Genomic DNA, 21,876 nt, shown 5'->3' with positions numbered 1-21,876 from the left:
CACATTTTGATGGTACCAGTTGATGCTTATTTCTAATTAACACTGTTGAAGGATGGTGCATCATAACAGTCTCGATGTTGTGATTCATATGCAAAGCGACAGCCAACCTTTGGCCGGTATTGACTGGGATTTCATCATTAGTTTCCATTTTAAAAACAACCACTGAGAGAAATCTCACAGTGGTGATGCTTTGACACTTGTTGCTAACTACTTGTAGGTAAAATATCCAGTAGATTACACTAAAAAAAACTTGATAACAATTCCATGAAACACCTGATGGAATTGGTGCCGGCCGCCACACGAAGCACAAATGACTGCTCAGCGCGGCTGCCATAACTACAAGCAACAATTTGTCATTACCCACTCGTCGAAAAGTTTTTCACAGCAGGTAACATAGTTTAGAGTCAAACTGTTTATAATTAATCACCCTTTCTCAATATTCTTCAAGTTTATATTATTTATGTCTCATTGTCAATCAAAGATAATCTCTATATCCTGAGATTAACTGCTACAGCAAGATTGTCACCAGCAATTGATAATGTATGTCATGTGTCACACCGCACTGACATACAAATCAAAGTAAACGAATCTCCAATATTAACCAATGACCAAAAATTAGGTTTATCTAAAATTCTATTGGAATATGAAATGGTATTTTCTGATCATCCGGGTAGTATTAATGACAATGTATGTAAATTTGAAATCAAAGATAGTACTTCATTTTTTCTGTAAGCCTTATCCAATACCAGTAAGTTTAAAAGCAGCAATTAAGGAATAAATTGACAAAATGATTGACAATAACAATAGAACATAGCTCTAGCGTTATGAATAACCCCTATGTAGTAGTAAAAAAGACTACAGGAGGTGAGCGGTTAGTACTAGACGTTTGTACTTTGAATAAGCATAGAGAGATGAAATGAGACAGACCCATTAACCTCAATGAATTATTGTCCATATTTGAGAAAGTAAAGTATTTTAGCGCGATGGACCTGACTGCTGGATATTGGCAAATTCAGTTACATCCTGAATCAAAGAAATATACAGTGTTTCTATTTGATGGGAGATCGTATCATTTTAATGTGTTACCATTCGGACTAAATATCTCAGTATTCGTGTTTATACATGCACTGGACGAGGCGTTAGGAAAGGAATTGTTAAAGGATTTAATCATATATGTAGCCATCTCATCTACCTGGGAAGAGCATTGCCTGACCTTGAGTAAAACTCTGAAAAGGTTTAAAGAAAAATTTATTACAATAAAATTGTCTAAATCGCACTTTGCGAGGCAATAGCTTAAGTTTTTAGGGTATATTGTAGGAGTGCAAGGAACTAGACCAGATCTGGAACGTATATAAGCCATTAAGGAGCATCTACCCCCTAAAAACATAAGACAATCGAAGGGATTTATTGGAATGGCTGGGTACTATAGATGATATATACAAAGTCAAGAGCTGAACGACCCAAGACTTTTACGTTTATTAAGGAAGGGAATACCATGGGTTTGGGACCAAGAGGCCAATGAAGCATTTGAAAATATAAAAAGAGCACTGGTCGAATCACCATATTACATCACCTGGTTATGGGTGAGCCATTCGAAATTTCAACAGATGCATCTGACTATGGTATAGCAGCAGAACTTTTCCAAGGAAAGTGGGGTCTGGAAAGTACAAACCACAGATCAGTAGCTTCCGCTAGCCAGAGTCTTGACAAACATGAATTAAACTATACAGCCACAGAAAAAGAACTATTAGCAATAGTGTGGTGTATTCAAAAATTCCAAACACTAGTATGGGGGTCAGAAATACATATATATATACAGATCACCAAGCTCTATCCTTTTTAATGAATAGTTGGTTATTACATAGTATATGTATGTGGTGGATGTTGTTCCTACAGGAATATGACATTAAAATTCAGTATATAAAAGGTTCTGAAAATATTGTACCTGATGCTTTGTCTAGGTTACTGTAGGCATGAAAGAGTTAAAATGTTCAGAAGGGCCTGGCGTAATTTTTGCGATTAACTTTTTGACAGTAGAATATCCACATAACAGGGTACAAGAAATGGCTCGAAGAATAACTGAAGACATCCATCATGATCACTACCTTACAGAAATATTTGCTATGTGTATTTAGAAAGTCTTTACCTCCTAACCAAGCAGAGAAATGGAAGGTTAAAGGGAATAATTTGTTTTGGAGAGACGGTATAACATCACAACATTGGCGTTTATGCATCCCAAAGTTAACGGAGGATGAGATTGTGTGGTATGTTCATACTGGATATGGACATTTTGGAATAAAGAAATGTATAGCTCATACGAATAAGTTCTATTATTTTAAGAAGCTAGGACATACGGTAGCATCTTTAATTAGGACTTGTGAAATCTGTCAGAAGGTGAAAGAGAATAACACTCATATTAAATACAAAATGTATCCAATCATTCCTAAGACATTATACGACCTTACAGCAGCGGATTTCTTTGGACCACTTCCGAAAGGAAAGGGAGGAGTATCGTACATTTTTGTTCTCACAGAATATTGGTTGAAGTATGTTAAGTTGTATCCAATTAACAAAGCAAATACACCAACCATGATACACTGTCTGCAACAATACTTTTTTGAGGTAGGCAAACCAAAACGATTTCTCTCCATTAATGGGCCACAATTTGTCAGTAACAAATTTAAAGAATTCTAGCTTGGGAGGATATTTGTCAAGTATTAATATCCAACTACAACCTGTTGTCAAATCCATCTGAACGAGTAATGAAAGAAATTGGGTAATTATGCCGCACCTTCTGCCATGTAAAACATACGTTATGGGCAACAAAGATCAAAGACTTTGAACTTATTAAATGTTCCATTTGGCCTGAAACAACCTACTGATGATTACCAACTTCAACAGGAAATAGTCTCAAAGAATCTAGTTGAGTAGGCACAACAACAAGTGAGTAGACATAATGAAAAGGCTATCAAACCTCAGTACAAGGTCGATGACCTTGTTCTCATAAAACAACATCCTCAAAGCTTTGCCCTGAAGAAGGAGACACATAAATGAGTATACAAACTGAAGAACAGTTTATAAAACTTTCCTTGAAGGTTCTTTATTAAGTGCTATTCTGAAACAATGCAAAGTTACAGTGAGGTGACAAAAGTCATGGGATATGTCCTATGCTGCCCGAATAGCAAAACTCATCTACTATCTCATTTACTGTCTTATTTCCTAATCTAATTCTCTCAGCTCAATTGATTTAATTTGACTACATTCCATTATCCTTGCTCTGTTTTTCTTAATATTCATCTTACATTCTCCTTTCAAGACACTGCTTATTCTGTTCAACAGCTCTTCCAAGTCCTTTCCTGTCTCTGACAGAATTACAATATCACTAGCAAACTGCAAGTATTTATTTCTTCTCTCTGAACTTTAATTCCTTCTTGAAATTTTTCTTTGGCTTCCTTCACTGCTTGCTCGGTGTACAAATTGAGTAACATCTGGGATAGGTTACAACCCTATTTCACTTCCTTTTCAACCACTGCTTGCTTTTCATGCCCTTTGATGCTTCTACATAGCCCTTCAACTCTTATACATATCATACGGTTGCTGTACAAATTGCATTTATCCTTTCACTCCCTGTTTTTTACCTGTGCTATCTTCTGAATATCAAAGAGTGCATTCTAGTCAACACTGTCAAAAGCTTTCTCTAGGTCTACAAAAGCTATAAATGTAGGTTTATCATTCCTTACCTTCAACTGAGAAGGGCAGTATTGCATCGCTTCTCCAATGTTTCTCCAAAACCCAAACTGATCTTTCCCAGTTTTTCCTGTCTTCTGTAAATAATTCATGTCAGTATTTTGGAACCATGACTTATTAAACTGATAGTCTGGTAACATTCGCACTCCCTTCAACCCCAGCTGTCTTTGGAATTGGAATTATTAAATTCTTCTTGAAGTCTGAGGGTATTTTCCCTGTTTCATATATCTTGCACTCCAGGCAGAATAATTTTGCCATGACTGGCTCTCACAAGGATATCAGCAGTCTTGAGGACATGTTGTCTGCCCTGAGGGCCTTGTTTCAGTGTAGGTCTTTGAGTCTTCTGTTAAATTCTTCCAGCAGTATCATATCTTCCACTCACATTCATCTTCTTCCTCTTGCCTTTCTATAATATAACCTTCAATTTCATTCCCCTGGTACAGTCCCTTTGTATACTTCTTCCACCTTTCAGCTTTCTCTTCCTTGCTCAGTACTAGTTTTCCATCAACTCTAAGTGCTACCCATTCATCTTCTACTATAGTTCTTTTCTCTGTTTCAGTCCAAGATTCTCTAATCCTTCCTCTGAAACTTTCAACAACCACTAGCTCCTTCAGTTTATCCAGGCCCCATCTCCTTAATTTTCTATCTTTCCGCAAATTCTTTAGTTTTAATCTACAGTTCATAACCAATAAATTATGGTCAGAGTCTACATTTGCCCCTGGAAACATTTTACAGTGCAAAATCTGGTTCTGAAATCTGCCTTACCATTGTATAATCAATCTGAAACCTTCCTATGCCTCTAGGTCTATTCCGTGTACACAACCCTCTGTCATGATTCTTAAACCAAGTCACTTTTGGTATTAAAATTTGCACATCATGGTCTGCAAGTCCATTCACCCTTTTACTAACAGAATGCCCATCTAGTAATGAAGAATGAATGAAAATCTTGTCTATGGCTGTGCTAGTGTTCTCCTGCACCCTAGTTGGAAAAAATACGTCTGCATCTGATCATATGAGTTTAGGAGATCTAGCAACATCCTTTTTCTTGCAAAATCATATACAAAATTAATACTGAAGTCACCACACATAATTAATTCAGGTACTTCCTATAAAGTGAACCAAGGACCCTCTCTAGCTTGAGCAGAAATGCTCTGAAATCAGAGTTAGGGGACCTATAAACGACAACAATTAGAAGTTTAGTTTCACTAAATTCAACTGCCCCTGTACAACATTCAAATATCTGTTCAGTGCAGTGCCGTGATACATCTATGGACTCAAATGGAATACTGTTTTTTATGTACATGGCCACTCAAGGAACTCCTTGAAAAACAGCCAGCTAATCTGTATCCTGTGGGCATTCCCATGCCCCTACCAGTCTGTGGCATTGATGGGTACTGGTCAGTGGAAGCCTACACAAGGGCATGCATGCCAACTGTCCATCCTGCAGAAAATGGCATTGAACCATCAATGCAGACATTCCCAGATCGATTGCAGTGCTTCAGTGTCCTACCAACACTGTGGATAAAGCTGTTCTATCCATTATGTCCAAATAGACAATGTGGTGCTCATCTTGCACATTGTGTCGTTCAGTAACCTGTTGGCACTGTGTACGATCCTTTTCTCCCTACTGGCTCCACATACGCCTCACTATTGAAGCAGTGTGCCCTGTACAAGCTGCAGTGTCACAGAACAATAGACCCATCTCCTGGAGACCAATCATTCTGCCCTGTTTGAACCCACTCACATGATGATATTCAATCCTGTGATGTCAGCAAAACATAGTGGTACTTGGTTACATGTTTACACTTTGTGTGATGGCTGTGCACTGACTAAGCTTTGTGTAACACTGTCCTGTCTGGTCACATAAAAGAAGGCACTGTTGGGCCTATGTGCATGCCACCTACCCTGCTATTTATATCACTTATTATGCTTCCATTGTTCTACATGTCCTCTTATCATGGCCTGTTGCAGAGTATTTGTTCTGAATATTTTACTTTTTACAGACATTTTCTTAAAGTTACTAAAATATTGCAGTTTTAATCATGAAATATCTAACAAAATTCGTAATAGGACAGTCTCTGTAGTTAATTCCATTTAAAGTATTTGCTAATTGTCATTTGATGTAAGCTCTTCACTATTGCTACATCATGAATTCATTGGAATAGTAGTAAACTTACAGTTTGTTTCTCAAAGCATCTGAAGGCTGTGTCCAGGGCTTGAAATGTTTCCACACGAGATGGTCCTAAATCATTTTCTGCATCTTCATTTTCTTCTGTTTCATCTTCTTGGATTAACTGCTGTTTGTTTTCCAGCAATATGTTTGCAACAATTTCGTCATCTGACATCTTCTGAAAACCTTGATCATTACTTTCACAAGTGAGCTACTCCTTCATACCATCGGCATCACATTCCTTGCATATCTGTGGGTTTGTCATTAGCTCATTATATTCTCCAAAACAGAATCACCCATATCAGATACTGAATTTTTGCACTCTTGTTTTAGTGTTGTGTTCCAAGTTTTGTTCAAAGTCTTTCTTTCAATCAGATCCCATGCATATACAACCATGTAACAACACTGCTTTAAATTCATTTGCCTGAGGAAAGACAAATGACGTCTACATTATCTTAATCAACAGATGACTTTCTATAAAGTCATTTTAATGTTTCAATAACACTTTGATCCACTGGTTGTAGTAAGGATGTCACATTAGGAGGCAAACATTTTACTGTAAACATTCCATTTTCTCTCACTAACAGCTCAGCTTAAAAGTATCCAGTAAAAGTAGGACAATTCCATGTTTACCAAGTTTGTTTTAAAATTGTGTTACTTCAGTGATAAAAGTGTTGTCATACCAGTCAATGAATATTTCAGTGTTCATCTATGCGCTTCTTTGGCTTTTATAAACTAAGGGAACCCTGATATTTTTGAAGCATTTTGGATTTTTGGCATTTCTGATGAGGCGCAACAGCATTTTATGGGTCTCAATAGCATTTGCACAAATTAATACTGTTATTTGCTCTTTACTAGTTTTAGATCGTGGAGCAGAATTCTCGCCGAGGAGCAACAGATTTTTAACAGTAACGATTTCCAATTTAATATGGTTGCATCAGCTCTGCAAACAAAGTCCAATTCACAGTCATTTTTGTCCAATTCCTTTTCAAAACCACCTTTAATGGTATTTGCTGCTTCTACATCAGTTGACATTTTTTCACCTGGTATTACCAATTTGTAAATTTTACAATGAGATTTAAATCTGTACAACAATCTGTTACTTAAGGATCAGATATCAATTACCCAATTCATCATTTTTGCAAAAACCAATAATACAAAACTTCATCACTTTTCAATGTTTACTTCTGTCTTCACTATCACTTTTGCCGGTGGACTTCAAAATTGAATCAGTATCTTTCTTAATATCACTTATTGCAGAAGTACCTATACATCATGTTCCTTGATTTTAGGAAAGCATTTGACACTGCCCTGCATTGTCATTTAGTTAAAACAAGTATTGGATCAGTTTTGTGACTCAATTCCAGACTTCCTTACAAACGGAACTCAACAGACTGCTCTTGATAGAACAAAATCAACAAATGTAAAGATAACTTCCAGAGTAACCAAGAAAATGTTACAGGACTGTTTACAATGTACATCCACAATTTTTTCTTCAAGATGCCCTCTGCAAGAGCTCAGATTTTGTCACAATATTTCTGGGACACCCGATATACAGTGCAAATTATGTGATAACTTCAGGTGATTGTTTTACAACTTCTTGTTAAAAACCAAACAAAAGTTACTGAAAATGTTCCCACAAACAGGAGATGAGTACACAAACTGAAGAACAGTTTATAAAACTTTCCTTGAAGGTTCTTTATTAAGTGCTATTCTGAAACAATGCAAAGTTACAGTGAGGTGACAAAAGTCATGGGATATGTCCTAATGCCATGGACTCAAGAAGTCACTGAAAGCCCCTGCTGAAATATTGAGCCATGCTGCCTCTGTAGCCACCCATAACTGCGAAATGTTGTCACAGCAAAACTGACATCTCGATTGTGTCCCACAAATGTCTGATGGGATTCGTGTCGGGCAATCTGGGTGGACAATCCGTTCACTTGAATTGTACGCAATGTTCTTCAAACCAGCTCTGAACAGTTATGACTCAGTGACATAACATCATTGTTTGGGAACAAGAAGTCCACGAGTGGTTGAAAATGGTCTCCAAATAGCCAAACATAACCATTTCCAGGCAATCATCAGTTCAGTTGGACCAAAGGACCAAGTCAATTCCTTTAAACACAGCCCACATAATTATAGAGCCACCATCATATTGCACAGTGCCTTGTTGATAAACCTGAGCCCTCCTGATTCGTGGTGTTTCATGCGGTTTGTGCTACACTCGAACCCTACCATCAGCTCTTACCAACTGACACTGGGACTCATCTGATGAGGCAACAGTTTTCCAGTCATCTAGTGTAAAACCAATATGGTTGCGAGCTGAGGAAAGGTGCTGCTGGTGATGTCATGCTGTTAACAAAGGTACTCACATTGGTCATCTGCTGCCAAAGCCCATTAACACCAAATTTCACTGCACTGTGCAAATGGATACATCCGTCATACATTCCACGTTGATTTCTGCAGTTATTTAATGCAGTGTTGCTTGTCTGTTAGCACAGATAACTCTACGCAAACACCACTGCTCTCAGCCATTAAGTGAAGGCCATGGACCGGTGCAGTGTCCAGGTGAGAGGTAATGCCTTAAATCTTATTCTCAGCACACTCTTGGCACTGTGAATGTTGGAATACTGAATTCCCTAACGATTTCCGAAACGGAAGGTCCCATGTCTCTAGCTCCAACTACCATTCCACGTTCAAAGTCTGTTAATTCCGTTGTGCAGCCATAATCGTGTCGGAAACCTTTTCATGTCCAACTTGACGTGAAAAGGTTTTCGACATGAACTGCCACCATTACCCAATAAAGCAATGGATTATTTTTGATCAAGTTCTGTAATTTGCTGGCAAGTCAGTAAGCAATAGATAAATGCATTATTGCGGGAATAGAAGAACACCCGTTGACAAAAATAATAAACATATTATAGAAAGAGTCTATCCAGAATGCCTAACAATAAGGAAGGTAGCATACTATTACACATTTCACTTGTCACAATAATTTCTAAAATAACCGAGTACTGTATGCACCAGCAGATGAACCAGTATTTTGAAAATGATAACCTAATCTGTTCTGCACAATGTAGTTTTAGATCTACCATCTCTATTGTGAACCAGCTGACAGCATTATAACAGAACTTCGAGAATAAGTCAATGAGCTATTGGACTGGAGGATACAGTGTCCCACAGCATCCTAATAAGAAAGCTACAGCACTATGAAATAGGGGAGAAAGCCCTCCTCCTAAAGGCCCTTTACCTGTTACAAAAGAACTGCTTCTTGGGTCTGTTCTTCGATCCTTTCTGTTATATATATATGCCATGTGAGGTTGTGCTGTATACAGGTGATACCACATTAACTGCTCAGTACTCCAACTTGGATGAGTTGCAACTGAATGTATCAGAAGCATAATATAGGTGTACCTCACGGTTTCAGGCTAATGCATTAAATACGAAGAGTGCAAAACCAGAAAACACAGTTTTTAATTTCAATGCACCCAAACAGGAAAACAAATTGGTGACACTTCAGGAATTACATATTGATCAATGTCTTAGATGAGATACAGCCACAGATAAATTATGCCCCAACTCACATGTGTGATTTATCTGCTGCTTAAGCTCAGAGGATATGTTTATGAGATCCTACTACTACATGCATACTTTTACTTTCTTAAATTCCCAATTTTGCTGTGAGAAACCTACCTGGCTCTAAGACTACTTAAATGAGAAAAATGGCAATAAGATGCATTGTGGAACTAACACCATGAGAATCCTGTAGACACTACTTCAAAGAATCAAATATTATGACAGTCCCCAGTTTATATGCTTATAGCTGTTTAGTATATACAAAAGAAAATCTGAATAACTCTGACCCTAGCATGTCAATACAGAATCATAACACAAGAAACAGACATGCAATTGACAAGCCATAAACCAAACAAGCAAACAGCTATAAATATCTTTGTCTCGCATATTTTAACAAACTTAACTACTTAAAAATGCACATTCAGTGCCCTTGAATAAATTTAAAAGCATAATCACAAAATGGGTAAAAAGTGAAGTATTTTACATATTGAAGAATATATAATAAATGACTTGGAGTCTTGAAATGGGCATATATAAAATTAGGTATTGCAAAATGTTTTATAAAGTCACTAGTGTGATAATGTTGATTCATTGTGGCATACTGTATTGAGCTATATAATGATTATTATTGTTACAGACTGTATAAAGTTTTGAATGTGATAATATGCTTATTCACTGCAGCATATAGTATTACGTTTGCAAACAATGGTCGGTTTCCATAACAATATACTTTCCTGAAGTAGTAATTTATATAAAAGCTTTCGTGTAACATAATTAAGCAAAGATCCATGTGAGAATAATGTAATGTAGTAACTATACATGTATACAAATTTAACATGACAGTACCAACTGGCTGTAAACTTGTTTAAAAGTGAATAAATATTCTATTCTGTTCTGGAGCTCAGGGAAACTAATAACACATTGGAGGATCCAAACAGCCCATAGCAGGCATGCAATCTCCCCTAATTCATGCTGTGCAGAAAGTTCAGAACTGGGTACAAGGCATCCTCAAGGCAGACAGCTCTTCTATGTCATTCATCTACTCAGCCAATTTAATGGTAGGCATTCCCATGTAAAATGTCGTGCAGTGTACAGAAGTTAGTTGACAAACAAGTTAAAACTGTGTTCTGGACTGAGACTCAGACCATGAGCTCTTGTCTTTCAAAGCAGAACATAATCCATGAATATATCTCATGGACTAAATCAAAATTTCAGCCTGGCACTAGTTCCTAACTATACCTTACGAAGTCTACTGCTCATCAGCAACAAGAGGCACAGTTAGCTCTGTGGAGATTTACAAAGGGTAAATACTTAATCAAAGAACTTCATGAGGATGCATTTTTTGTGATGTGTGGACTAAAAAAAATTATGAAAACCTCTATAAAAAGTCGTCAATCTCAAGGTGGACCATGCACTGATGAGCTGCATGGCTGTTGAGGTGGAATAGTCATTAGTGGGCAAACTGTCACACCTCAACTGTGCAAGGCTCACCTAAACAAGTGGAGCTGTGTGGGTGGGCCTTTATTTCCCTAGTTCTTTGTGGGAACGAGATGGAACCCTTGAATCTGTTCAAATGATTTCCCAGTACAAAGGGTGTACTGCTGGTAGGTATCAACACCAACAAGAGGGCTCATACTGCCAGTCCTTCTAACATAGGTTTTCTTTCCAATACTTCAATCTACAGTAACGGAACACAGGCTGCTAGGCAGAATGTGTTTATGACAGTTAAAGCAAAGGAGGGCAGCTTGAAAAAAGTTTCACCTTTCTATATACAAAAGGGCATAGAGGGCATTGCTAGTACATTAAAATCTATTACGCAATTTAGGAGTGGAACACTGCTGGTAGAAATAAATAATTACCAACAAGAAAAAAACCTCCACATTGCTATATGCCTTGAAACAGAGCTACACAACAAACTATAGCAAAGGTGTTGCATTATGCAGGGATATTATTGATATTCCCAAAGAGGAACTGAAGGATGAGTGGGCTCATGATGATGTGACTGATTTGCAAAATATCATGAAAAGGGCAGATGGCAAACTGATAAAATCAGAGTCCTTTATTCTTATGTTCCATATCACAATGGTTCCAGAGAATATTATTCTGGTTTCATTCAGTTAAATATGAGGCCTTATATACCCAACACAATGCACTGTTTTAAATGTCAGCACTCTGGGCATACCACTTTAGCATGTTGGGGATGCTATTTTCAGCAAATGTGATAAGGCCTCCTACAAAGGAGTCGTTTGCTCATCTCCTCTGAAGTGTGTTAACTGATTTGTAGATTGTCTTGTCCAGAGTGAAGACTGCACTTTCTACCTTGAAGAAAGGAAGGTACAGGAGCTAAAAATGATGAAGTGTATGAAATGTTGTTGTTGTTGTTGTGGTCTTCAGTCCTGAGACTGGTTTGATGTAGCTCTCCATGCTACTCTATCCTGTGCAAGCTTCTTCATCTCCCTGTACTTACTGCAGCCTACATCCTTCTGAATCTGCTTAGTGTATTCATCTCTTGGTCTCCCTCTACGATTTTTACCCTCCACACTGCCCTCCAATACTAAATTGGTGATCCCTTGGTGCCTCAGAACATGTCCTACCAACCAATCCCTTTAGTCAAGTTGTGCCACAAGCTCCTCTTCTCCCCAATTCTTTTCAATACCTCCTCATTAGTTATGTGATCTACCCATCTAATCTTCAGCATTCTTCTGTAGCACCACATTTCGAAAGCTTCTATTCTCTTCTTGTCTAAACTATTTATCGTCCACATTTCACTTCCATACATGGCTACACTCCATACAAATAATTTCAGAAACGGCTTCCTGACATTTAAATCTATACTCGATGTTAACAAATTTTTCTTCTTCAGAAACGCTTTCCTTGCCATTGCCATTCTACATTTTATATCCTCTCTACTTCAACCATCATCAGTTATTTTGCTCCACAAATAGCAACCCCCCCCCCCCCCCCCACACACACACACACACACACAATTACCATAGTCTCTGGCTGCCAAGATCACACTCTGGCCACAGCAGCCAGAAGCTGTGGTCAGTTGCTTTTGTGTGTACATGTATGTTGTCTAATTCTGAAGAAGGCCTCTTTGGCCAAAAGCTTACTTGTTTGACAGTCTTTTTCTTGTGCCTATCAGTGATGCAGCATCTCCACTATATAGTGAGTAGCAATCTAATCTTTTCATAATATTGTCTTGATTACAGTTGTAGTTTTTACATTATTTCGAGATGCTAACTATTGGTCAGTTCTGTTGTCGATGTTACTTAATTGACCATTCACTTACCTTTCTGTTTTGTACTGTAAAATCCAACTGCTGTACCATTCTGCCAGAGAATGGTTATATCATCTGTAAAGTCAGGAAGATCAAATACAGCCTCCATCTCCAATGCATCTGGACTTTCCAGCTCCTGATAGAAAATCTGACTCATTATAAAGTGGACAGCTCTCTCTTTGGATGACTTTGCCTAAAAAGTTTAATTTTATAGAAATTTATATTCCTATTTTAAAGTTCAAATAAAATTTAAAAACATATTTTCTCAATGCACATGAGTATTCACATTCATCAATATATGGTCAAGGTCAGAACAGTTGTAAAATGTGAAATTAAATTATGAAGAACAGTAACAAGTAACTACAGTAGAAAAAATTCAAGATGAAATGATGGGAGTGAGAATACACTGCCCACTTTTCCAGAATTTTAGTATTTTGTCTTCTTTTCATGAGCAGTGATTGTGAAATAATAATCACACTCCTTTCAAAATTTAATACTGCTTAAAACAAGCTTGAATGATTTGTTAACAATTCTACATTTCAGAACAATCTGATAGTGAAGCATCACTATCAATTTCAAGCTTATGTGCAAGAAACTTAGACCACTGGGTCTTGATTTGTATATGCTTCATTTCTGTTTACCGTAGAACATAGTGGCCTTTTTTGCTGAATCAGTGTGTTAATTAAACTAACTCACAAGTTTTTCTACTAATAGTGCAATGTTACAAATTTATTCTGTGTGGCACAGAATTGACTAATGCCAGTGACAGATTCTTTTCTCATGGGACATAAAATGGAGATGAAAAACAATATGACACATACAGGACAATGTTAAGCATAATTTTCAACTGAAGTACATTCAAATTACCTGGAAACAACCATCTTCTTTCGCCTTATCTGAAAGTATATCATCTAAAGTCATCCATTCTCCATTTATAAAGAGACCAGCAGCTAGAAAAAAAGGCTTTATACAGAGACTGAATGTTTTTAAACATGTATATTTCCCAGGAATGTTGTGGCAAACTATGAGGGGTTGTAGAAGGTGGTTTGAGAAACAAATTGAGGGAGGGAACCCGTATCTGAAAATGTCATCCAATGATGTTACAGAGTGTTACAAGTACTGATGCTTACCACTCGGTTACACCTTAGGCAGCAAACATGATTTTGCATGCTGATGAACTGTAGGCGGAATGCCTTGCAATACTGTTAGGCTGTCACGATCGCCACTGGGGAAGATGGAGCTTGTTACCGTGTAGACAGGTCTTGTCTCCTGTGAATGTGGTGCCCTGTGGCCTCGATGGGTGACTGGTTTGGACACTGGTTTCCATCCACAGTTTATTTTTCTTCTAGAACCCTCCAAAACCTCCAACGGTTTTTGGTATACAGGAGAAAAATAAACTGTGTCAGCACACAAAGTTCCCTTGAAGGATTGGAGCAGCAGCAGGATCCAGTGCCTATAACTTCGGCTCTGTAAACTTGTTGGATGATGTTTATGGACATAGGACTCTATCAACAATTTATTCTTGAAGACACCCCGCACAATCCCTCAAAGTTGTCGCAGCATTTCTGGTACAATCTGTATAAAAGTAACTTAAACATAAAAAAATAATTATACTGACAGAATTTTGAGGAAACAGAAATAAAGTTTAGGTTAGTCATTCACACATAGTGTTCTGTAAATGACACCATAAAAGGGGCCCTCACAGGGTGGAATAAATTACCGTAAGTCATGCATTAACAGGCAGAAGAAACCACTGCTAGCTATTTCTGTAAAGTATTCTAACAGCAAATTATGACCGATGATAATCCACTTACACTAATTATATGGGGATTCCTTCTATATAACTTTATTTGTGTACCCACAATGAGTGTGTGTGCATTAAGAGATAAAGCAGATTATTTGAAAGATAAAAGGGGGAAAAAAACAGGACAAATGTGAGCAGGACTCACTCTCTGAGTGTTTCATACACACTTTTCTTAAATTAGATATGAACATTCCCCCCCCCCCCCCCTCATTACCCACGGACCCTGCCGTTGGTGGGGAGGCTTGCGCGCCTCAACAATACAGATAGCCATACCGTAGGTGCAACCACAACGTAGGGGTATCTGTTGAGAGGCCAGACAAACGTGTGGTTCCTGAAGAGGGGCAGCAGCCTTTTCAATAGTTGCAGGGGCAACAGTCTGGATGATTGACTGATCTGGCCTTGTAACACTAACCAAAATGGCCTTGCTGTTCTGGTACTGCGAACAGCTGAAAGCAAGGGGAAACTACAGCCGTAATTTTTCCCGAGGGCATGCAGCTTTACTGTATGATTAAATGATGATGGCGTCCTCTTGGGTAAAATATTCCAGAGGTAAAATAAGCCCCCATTCGGATCTCCGGGTGGGGACTACTCAAGAGGACGTCGTTATCAGGAGAAAGAAAACTATCGTTCTATGGATCGGAGCGTGGAATGTCAGATCCCTTAATCGGGCAGGTAGGTTAGAAAATTTAAAAAGGAAAATGGATGGGTTAAAGTTAGATATAGTGGGAATTAGTGAAGTTCGGTGGCAGGAGGAACAAGACTTTTGGTCGTCAGGTGAATACAGAGTTATAAATACAAAATCAAATAGGGGTAATGCAGGAGTAGGTTCAATAATGAATAAAAAAAATAGGAGTGCGGGTTGTTGTTGTTGTGGTCTTCAGTCCTGAGACTGGTTTGATGCAGCTCTCCATGCTACTCTATCCTGTGCAAGCTTCTTCATCCCCCAGTACCTACTGCAGCCTACATCCTTCTGAATCTGCTTAGTGTATTCATCTCTTGGTCTCCCTCTACGATTTTTACCCTCCAAGCTGCCCTCCAATACTAAATTGGGATCCCTCAATGTCTCAGAACATGTCCTACCAACCGATCCCTTCTTCTAGTCAAGTTGTGCCTCAAGCTCCTCTTCTCCCCAATTCTGTTCAATACCTCCTCATTAGTCATGTGAGCTACCCATCTAATCTTCAGCATTCTTCTGTAGCACCACATTTTGAAAGCTTCTATTCTCTTCTTGTCCAAACTATTTATCGTCCACGTTTCACTTCCATACATGGCTACACTCCATACAAATACTTTCAGAAATGACTTCCTGACATTTAAATCTAAACTCGATGTTAACAAATTTTTCTTCTTCAGAAACACTTTCCTTGCCATTGCCAGTCTATATTTTATATCCTCTCTACTTTGACCATCGTCATTTATTTTGATCTCCAAATAGCAAAACTCATTTACTACTTTAAGTGTCTCATTTCCTAATCTAATTCCCTCAGCATCACCCAACTTAATTCGACTACATTCCATTATCCTCGTTTTGCTTTTGTTGATGTTCATCTTATACCCTCCTTTCAAGACACTGTCCATTCCGTTCAACTGCTCTTCCAAGTCCTTTGCTGTCTCTGACAGGATTACAATGTCATCGGCGAACCTCAACATTTTTATTTCTTCTCCATGGATTTTAAAACCTACTCCGAACTTTTCTTTTGTTTCCTTTACTGCTTGCTCAATATACAGATTGAATAACATTGGGGATAGGCTACAACCCTGTCTCACTCCCTTCCCAACCACTGCTTCCCTTTCATGCCCCTTGACTCTTAAAACTGCCATCTGCTTTCTGTACAAATTGTAAATAGCCTTTCGCTCCCTGTATTTTACCTCTGCCACCTTCAGAATTTCTACGGAATCCAAACTGACCTTCCCCGAGGTCGGCTTCTATCAGTTTTTACATTCATCTGTAAAGAAATCCCATTAGTATTTTGCAGATGTGACTTATTAAACTGATAGTTCGGTAATTTTCACATCTGTCAACACCTGCTTTCTTTGGGATTGGAATTATTATATTCTTCTTGAAGTCTGAGGGTATTTCTCCTGTCTCATACATCTTGCTCACCAGATGATAGAGTTTTGTCAGGACTGGCTCACCCAAGGCTGTCAGTAGTTCTAATGGAATGGTGTCTGCTCCAGGGGCCTTGTTTCGACTCAGGTCTTTCAGTGCTCTGTCAAACTCTTTACGCAGTATCATATCTCCCATTTCATCTTCATCTACATCCTCTTCCATTTCCATACTATTGTCCTCAAGTACGTCACCCTTGTATAGACCCTCTATATACTCCTTCCACCTTTCTGCTTTCCCTTCTTTGGTTAGGACTGGGTTTCCATCTAAGCTCTTGATATTCATACAAGTGGTTCTCTTTTCTCCAAAGGTCTCTTTAATTTTCCTGTAAGCAGTATCTATTTTACCCCTAGTGAGATAAGCCTCTACATCTTTACATTTGTCCTCTAGCCATACCTGCTTAGTCATTTTGTACTTCCTGTCGATCTCATTTTTGAGACGTTTGTATTCCCTTTTTGCTTGCTTCATTTACTGGATTTTTATATTTTCTCCTTTCATCAATTAAATTCAATATTTCTTCTGTTACCCAAGGGTTTCTACTAGCCCTCATCTTTTTACCTACTTGATCCTGTGCTGCCTTCACTATTTCATCTCTCAGTGCTACCCATTCTTCTTCTACTGTATTTCTTTCCCCCATTCCTGTCAATTGTTCCCTTATGCTCTCTCTCAAACTCTCTACAACCTCTGGATCTCCTTAAATTCCAGCCTTTTTCCAGTTTCTTCAGTTTTAATCTACAGTTCATAACCAATAGACTGTGGTCAGAGTCCACATCTGCCCCTGGAAATGTCTTACAATTTATAACCTGGTTCCTAAATCTCTGTCTTTCCATTATATAATCTATCTGATACCTTTGAGTATCGCCAGGGTTCTTCCATGTATACAACCTTCTTTCATGATTCTTGAACCAAGTGTTAGCTATGATTAAGTTATGCTCTGCGCAAAATTCTACCAGACGGCTTCCTCTTTCATTTCTTCCCCCCAATCCATATTCCGTACTACATTTGCTTCTATTCCTTTTCCTACTGACGAATTCCAGTCACCCATGACTATTAAATTTTCTTCTCCCTTCACTACCTGAATAATTTCTTTTATCTCATCATACATCTCATCAATTTCTTCGTCATCTCCAGAGCTAGTTGGCATATGAACTTGTACTACTGTAGTAGGCGTGGGCTTTGTGTCTATCTTGGCCACAATAATGTGTTCACTATGCTGTTTGTAGTAGCTTACCCACACTCCTATTTTTTTATTCATTATTAAACCTACACCTGCATTACCCCTATTTGCTTTTGTATTTATAACCCTGTATTCACCTGACCAAAAGTCTTGTTCCTCCTGCCACCGAACTTCACTAATTCCCATTATATCTAACTTTAACCCATCCATTTCCCTTTTTAAATTTTCTAATCTACCTGCCCGATTAAGGGATCTGACATTCTATGCTCCGATTCGTAGAATGCCAGTTTTCTTTCTCCTGATAACGACGTCCTCTTGAGTAGTCCCCGCACGGAGATCCGAATGGGGGACTATTTTACCTCCGGAATATTTTACCCAAGAGGACACCATCATCATTTAATCATACAGTAAAGCTGCATGCCCTCGGGAAAAATTACGGCTGTAGTTTCCCCTTGCTTTCAGCCGTTCGCAGTACCAGAACAGCAAGGCCATTTTGGTTAGTGTTACAAGGCCAGATCAGTCAATCATCCAGACTGTTGCCCCTGCAACTACTGAAAAGGCTGCTGCCCCTCTTCAGGAACCACACGTTTGTCTGGCCTCTCAACAGATACCCCTCCGCTGTGGTTGCACCTATGGTACGGCTATCTGTATCGTTGAGACACGCAAGCCTCCCCACCAACGGCAAGGTCCATGGTTCATGGGGGATGAGTACGGGTAAGGTACTACAAACAGCATAATGAATACATTATTGTGGCCAAGACAGACACGAAGCCCACACTTACTACAGTCGTACAAGTTTATATGCCAACTAGCTCTGCAGATGACGAAGAAATTGATGAAATGTATGATGAGATAAAAGAAATTATTCAGGTAGAGAAGGGAGATGAAAATTTAATAGTCAAGGGTGACTGGAATTCGAGAGTAGGAAAAGGGAGAGAAGGAAACATAGTAGGTGAATATGGATTGGGGCTAAAAATGAAAGAGGAAGCTGCCTGGTAGAATTTTGTGCAGAGCATAACTTAATCATAGATGACACTTGGTCCAAGAATCATGAAAGGAGGTTGTATACATGGAAGAACCCTGGAGATACTAAAAGGTATCAGATAGATATATAATGGTGAGACAGAGATTTAGGAACCAGGTTTTAAATTGTAAGACATTTCCAGGTGCAGATGTGGACTCTGACCACAATCTATTGCTTATGAACTGTAGATTCAAACTGAAGAAACTGCAAAAAGGTGGGAATTTAAGAAGATGGAACCTGGATAAACTGAAAGAACCAGAGGCTGTACAGAGTTTCAGGGAGACTATAAGGGAACAATTGACAGGAATGGGGGAAAGAAATACAGTAGAAGAAGAATGGATAGCTTTGAGGGATGAAGTAGTGAAGGCAGCAGAGGATCAAGTAGGTAAAAAGACAAGGGCTAGTAGAAACCCTTGGGTAACAGAAGAAATATTGAATTTAATTGATGAAAGGAGAAAATATAAAAATGCAGTACATGAAGCAGGGAAATAGAAATACAAACGTCTCAAAAATGAGATCAACAGGAAGTGCAAAAAGGCTAAGCAGTGATGGCTAGAGGACAAATGTAAGGATGTAGAGGCTTATCTCACTAAGGGTAAGATAGATACTGCCTACAGGAAAATAAAAGAGGCCTTTGGAGAAAAGAGAACCACTTGTAGGAATATCAAGAGCTCAGATGGAAACCCAGCTCTAAGCAAAGAAGTGAATGCAGAAAGGTGGAAGGAGTATATAGAGGGTCTATACAAGGGCGATGTACTTGAGGACAACATTATGGAAATGGAAGAGGATGTAGATGAAGATGAAATGGGAGATATGATACTGCGTGAAAAGTTTGACAGAGCACTGAAAGACCTAAGTCGAAACAAGGCCCCCGGAGTAGACAACATTCCATTAGAACTACTGACAGCCTTGGGAGAGCCAGTCCTGACAAAACTCTACCGTCTGGTGAGCAAGATGTATGAGACAGGCGAAATACCCTCAGACTTCAAGAAGAATATAATAATTCCAATCCCAAAGAAAGCAGGTGTTGACAGATGTGAAAATTACTGAACTATCAGTTTAATAAGTCACAGCTGCAAAATACTAACGGGATTTCTTTACAGACGAATGGAAAAACTGGTAGAAGCCGACCTAAGGGAAGATCAGTTTGGATTCCGTAGAAATGTTGGAACACGTGAGGCAATACTGACCCTACAACTTATCTTAGAAGAAAGATTAAGGAAAGGCAAACCTACGTTTCTAGCATTTGTAGACTTAGAGAAAGCTTTTGACAATGTTGATTGGAATACTCTCTTTCAAATTCTGAAGGTGGCAGGGGTAAAATACAGGGAACGAAAGGCTATTTACAATTTGTACAGAAAGCAGATGGCAGTTATAAGAGTCAAGGGGCATGAAAGGGAAGCAGTGTTTGGGAAGGGAGTGAGACAGGGTTGTAGCCTATCCCCGATGTTATTCAATCTGTATATTGAGCAAGCAATAAAGGAAACAAAAGAAAAGTTCGGAGTAGGTATTAAAATCCATGGAGAAGAAATAAAAATGTTGAGGTTCGCCGATGACATTGTAATTCTGTCAGAGACAGCAAAGGACTTGGAAGAGCAGTTGAACAGAATGGACAATGTCTTGAAAGGAGGGTATAAGATGAACATCAACAAAAGCAAAACGGGGATAGTGGAATGTAGTCAAATTAAGTCAGGTGATGCTGAGGGAATTAAATTAGGAAATGAGACACTTAAAGTAGTAAATGAGTTTTGCTATTTGGGGAGCAAAATAACTGATGATGGTCGAAGTAGAGAGAATATAAAATGTAGACTGGCAAAGGCAAGGAAAGTGTTTCTGAAGAAGAAAAAATTGTTAACATCGAATATAGATTTAAATGTCAGGAAGTTGTTTCTGAAAGTATTTGTTTGGAGTGTAGCCATGTATGGAAGTGAAACATGAACAATAAATAGTTTGGACAAGAAGAGAATAGAAACTTTTGAAATGTCCTGCTACAGAAGAATGCTGAAGATTAGATGGGTAGATCACATAACTAATGAGGAGGTGTTGAATAGAATTGGGGAGAAGAGGAGCTTGTGGCACAACTTGACTAGAAGAAGGGATCGGTTGGTAGGACATGTTCTGAGGCATCGAGGGATCACCAATTTAGTATTGGAGGACAGCTTGGAGGGTAAAAATCATAGAGGGAGACCAAGAGATGAATACACTAAGCAGATTCAGAAGGATGTACACTGCAGTAGGTACTGGGAGATGAAGAAGCTTGCACAGGATAGAGTAGCATGGAGAGCTGCATCAAACCAGTCTCAGGACTGAAGACCACAACAACAACAACAACAACAACAACAACAACAGTGTTTTCAGCCTATCTGCCACTTTTCGAAACGTTGTCTAAAAAGTTTCATTCACTGTTTTGTGCTGATGTGAAAATGAAAATATTTTTGGCATGGATCTGTTTGGTTTGAACATTCCAGGCAATGATCTCTCTGTGAACTCTTCTGTGCCTATTGATAAGGTAGCTGAACTTTGTGATGCATTTTGTGACTTTTTAAAGATGGCCTAGGTGAAGCTGTTAATTCTGAAGCTCACATTACCATGAAAGACTATGCACAACCATGGTTATATTGAGTACAAACTGTCCCTCATGCTATCAGTGGTCAGGTGGCATAGGAACTCTTTTCTTGACAGGACTATGGTGTGATTTTACCCTGTAGCAGCCACTCAGTGGTAATCACTTTTATCGGTAATAAAGAAACTGTCAGGCAGGTTATGCTTATGTGCCAGTTTCAAAGCAACAGTAGATCCGCTGTCCTTGACTGACTCTTTTCATTTACCCTGGCCTAAAGAAGTGATGGACAAACTTTGTGCAGGTTGCTTCTTTTCCAAGGCTGTCTTCATGGTGCTTCTTTGCAGCTTCAAATGGCTCTGAGCACTATGGGACTTAACTTCTGAGGTCATCAGTCCCCTAGAACATAGAACTGCTTAAACCTAACTAAC

General features: G+C 38.7%; 1 protein-coding gene across 3 annotated transcripts in view; it reads right to left on the bottom strand.

Moving 5' to 3' along the window:
- Positions 1-21,876, bottom strand: part of LOC126412191 (protein FAM169B-like) — a 114,692-nt gene that overhangs the window by 63,191 nt on the left and 29,625 nt on the right. For all 3 annotated transcript variants that reach the window (XM_050081671.1, XM_050081673.1, XM_050081674.1), the window contains 2 exons: positions 13,641-13,723; positions 12,786-12,966 (listed from right to left, as the gene is read on the bottom strand). In XM_050081671.1, coding sequence (XP_049937628.1) covers positions 12,786-12,966; positions 13,641-13,723 — 264 coding nt within the window. The remainder of the gene's footprint in view (positions 1-12,785; positions 12,967-13,640; positions 13,724-21,876) is intronic.

Source organism: Schistocerca serialis, chromosome 7 (genome assembly GCF_023864345.2).
Source record: "Schistocerca serialis cubense isolate TAMUIC-IGC-003099 chromosome 7, iqSchSeri2.2, whole genome shotgun sequence".
Lineage (NCBI taxonomy): Eukaryota > Metazoa > Arthropoda > Insecta > Orthoptera > Acrididae > Schistocerca > Schistocerca serialis.
This window is presented reverse-complemented; position numbering and strand designations above follow the sequence as displayed.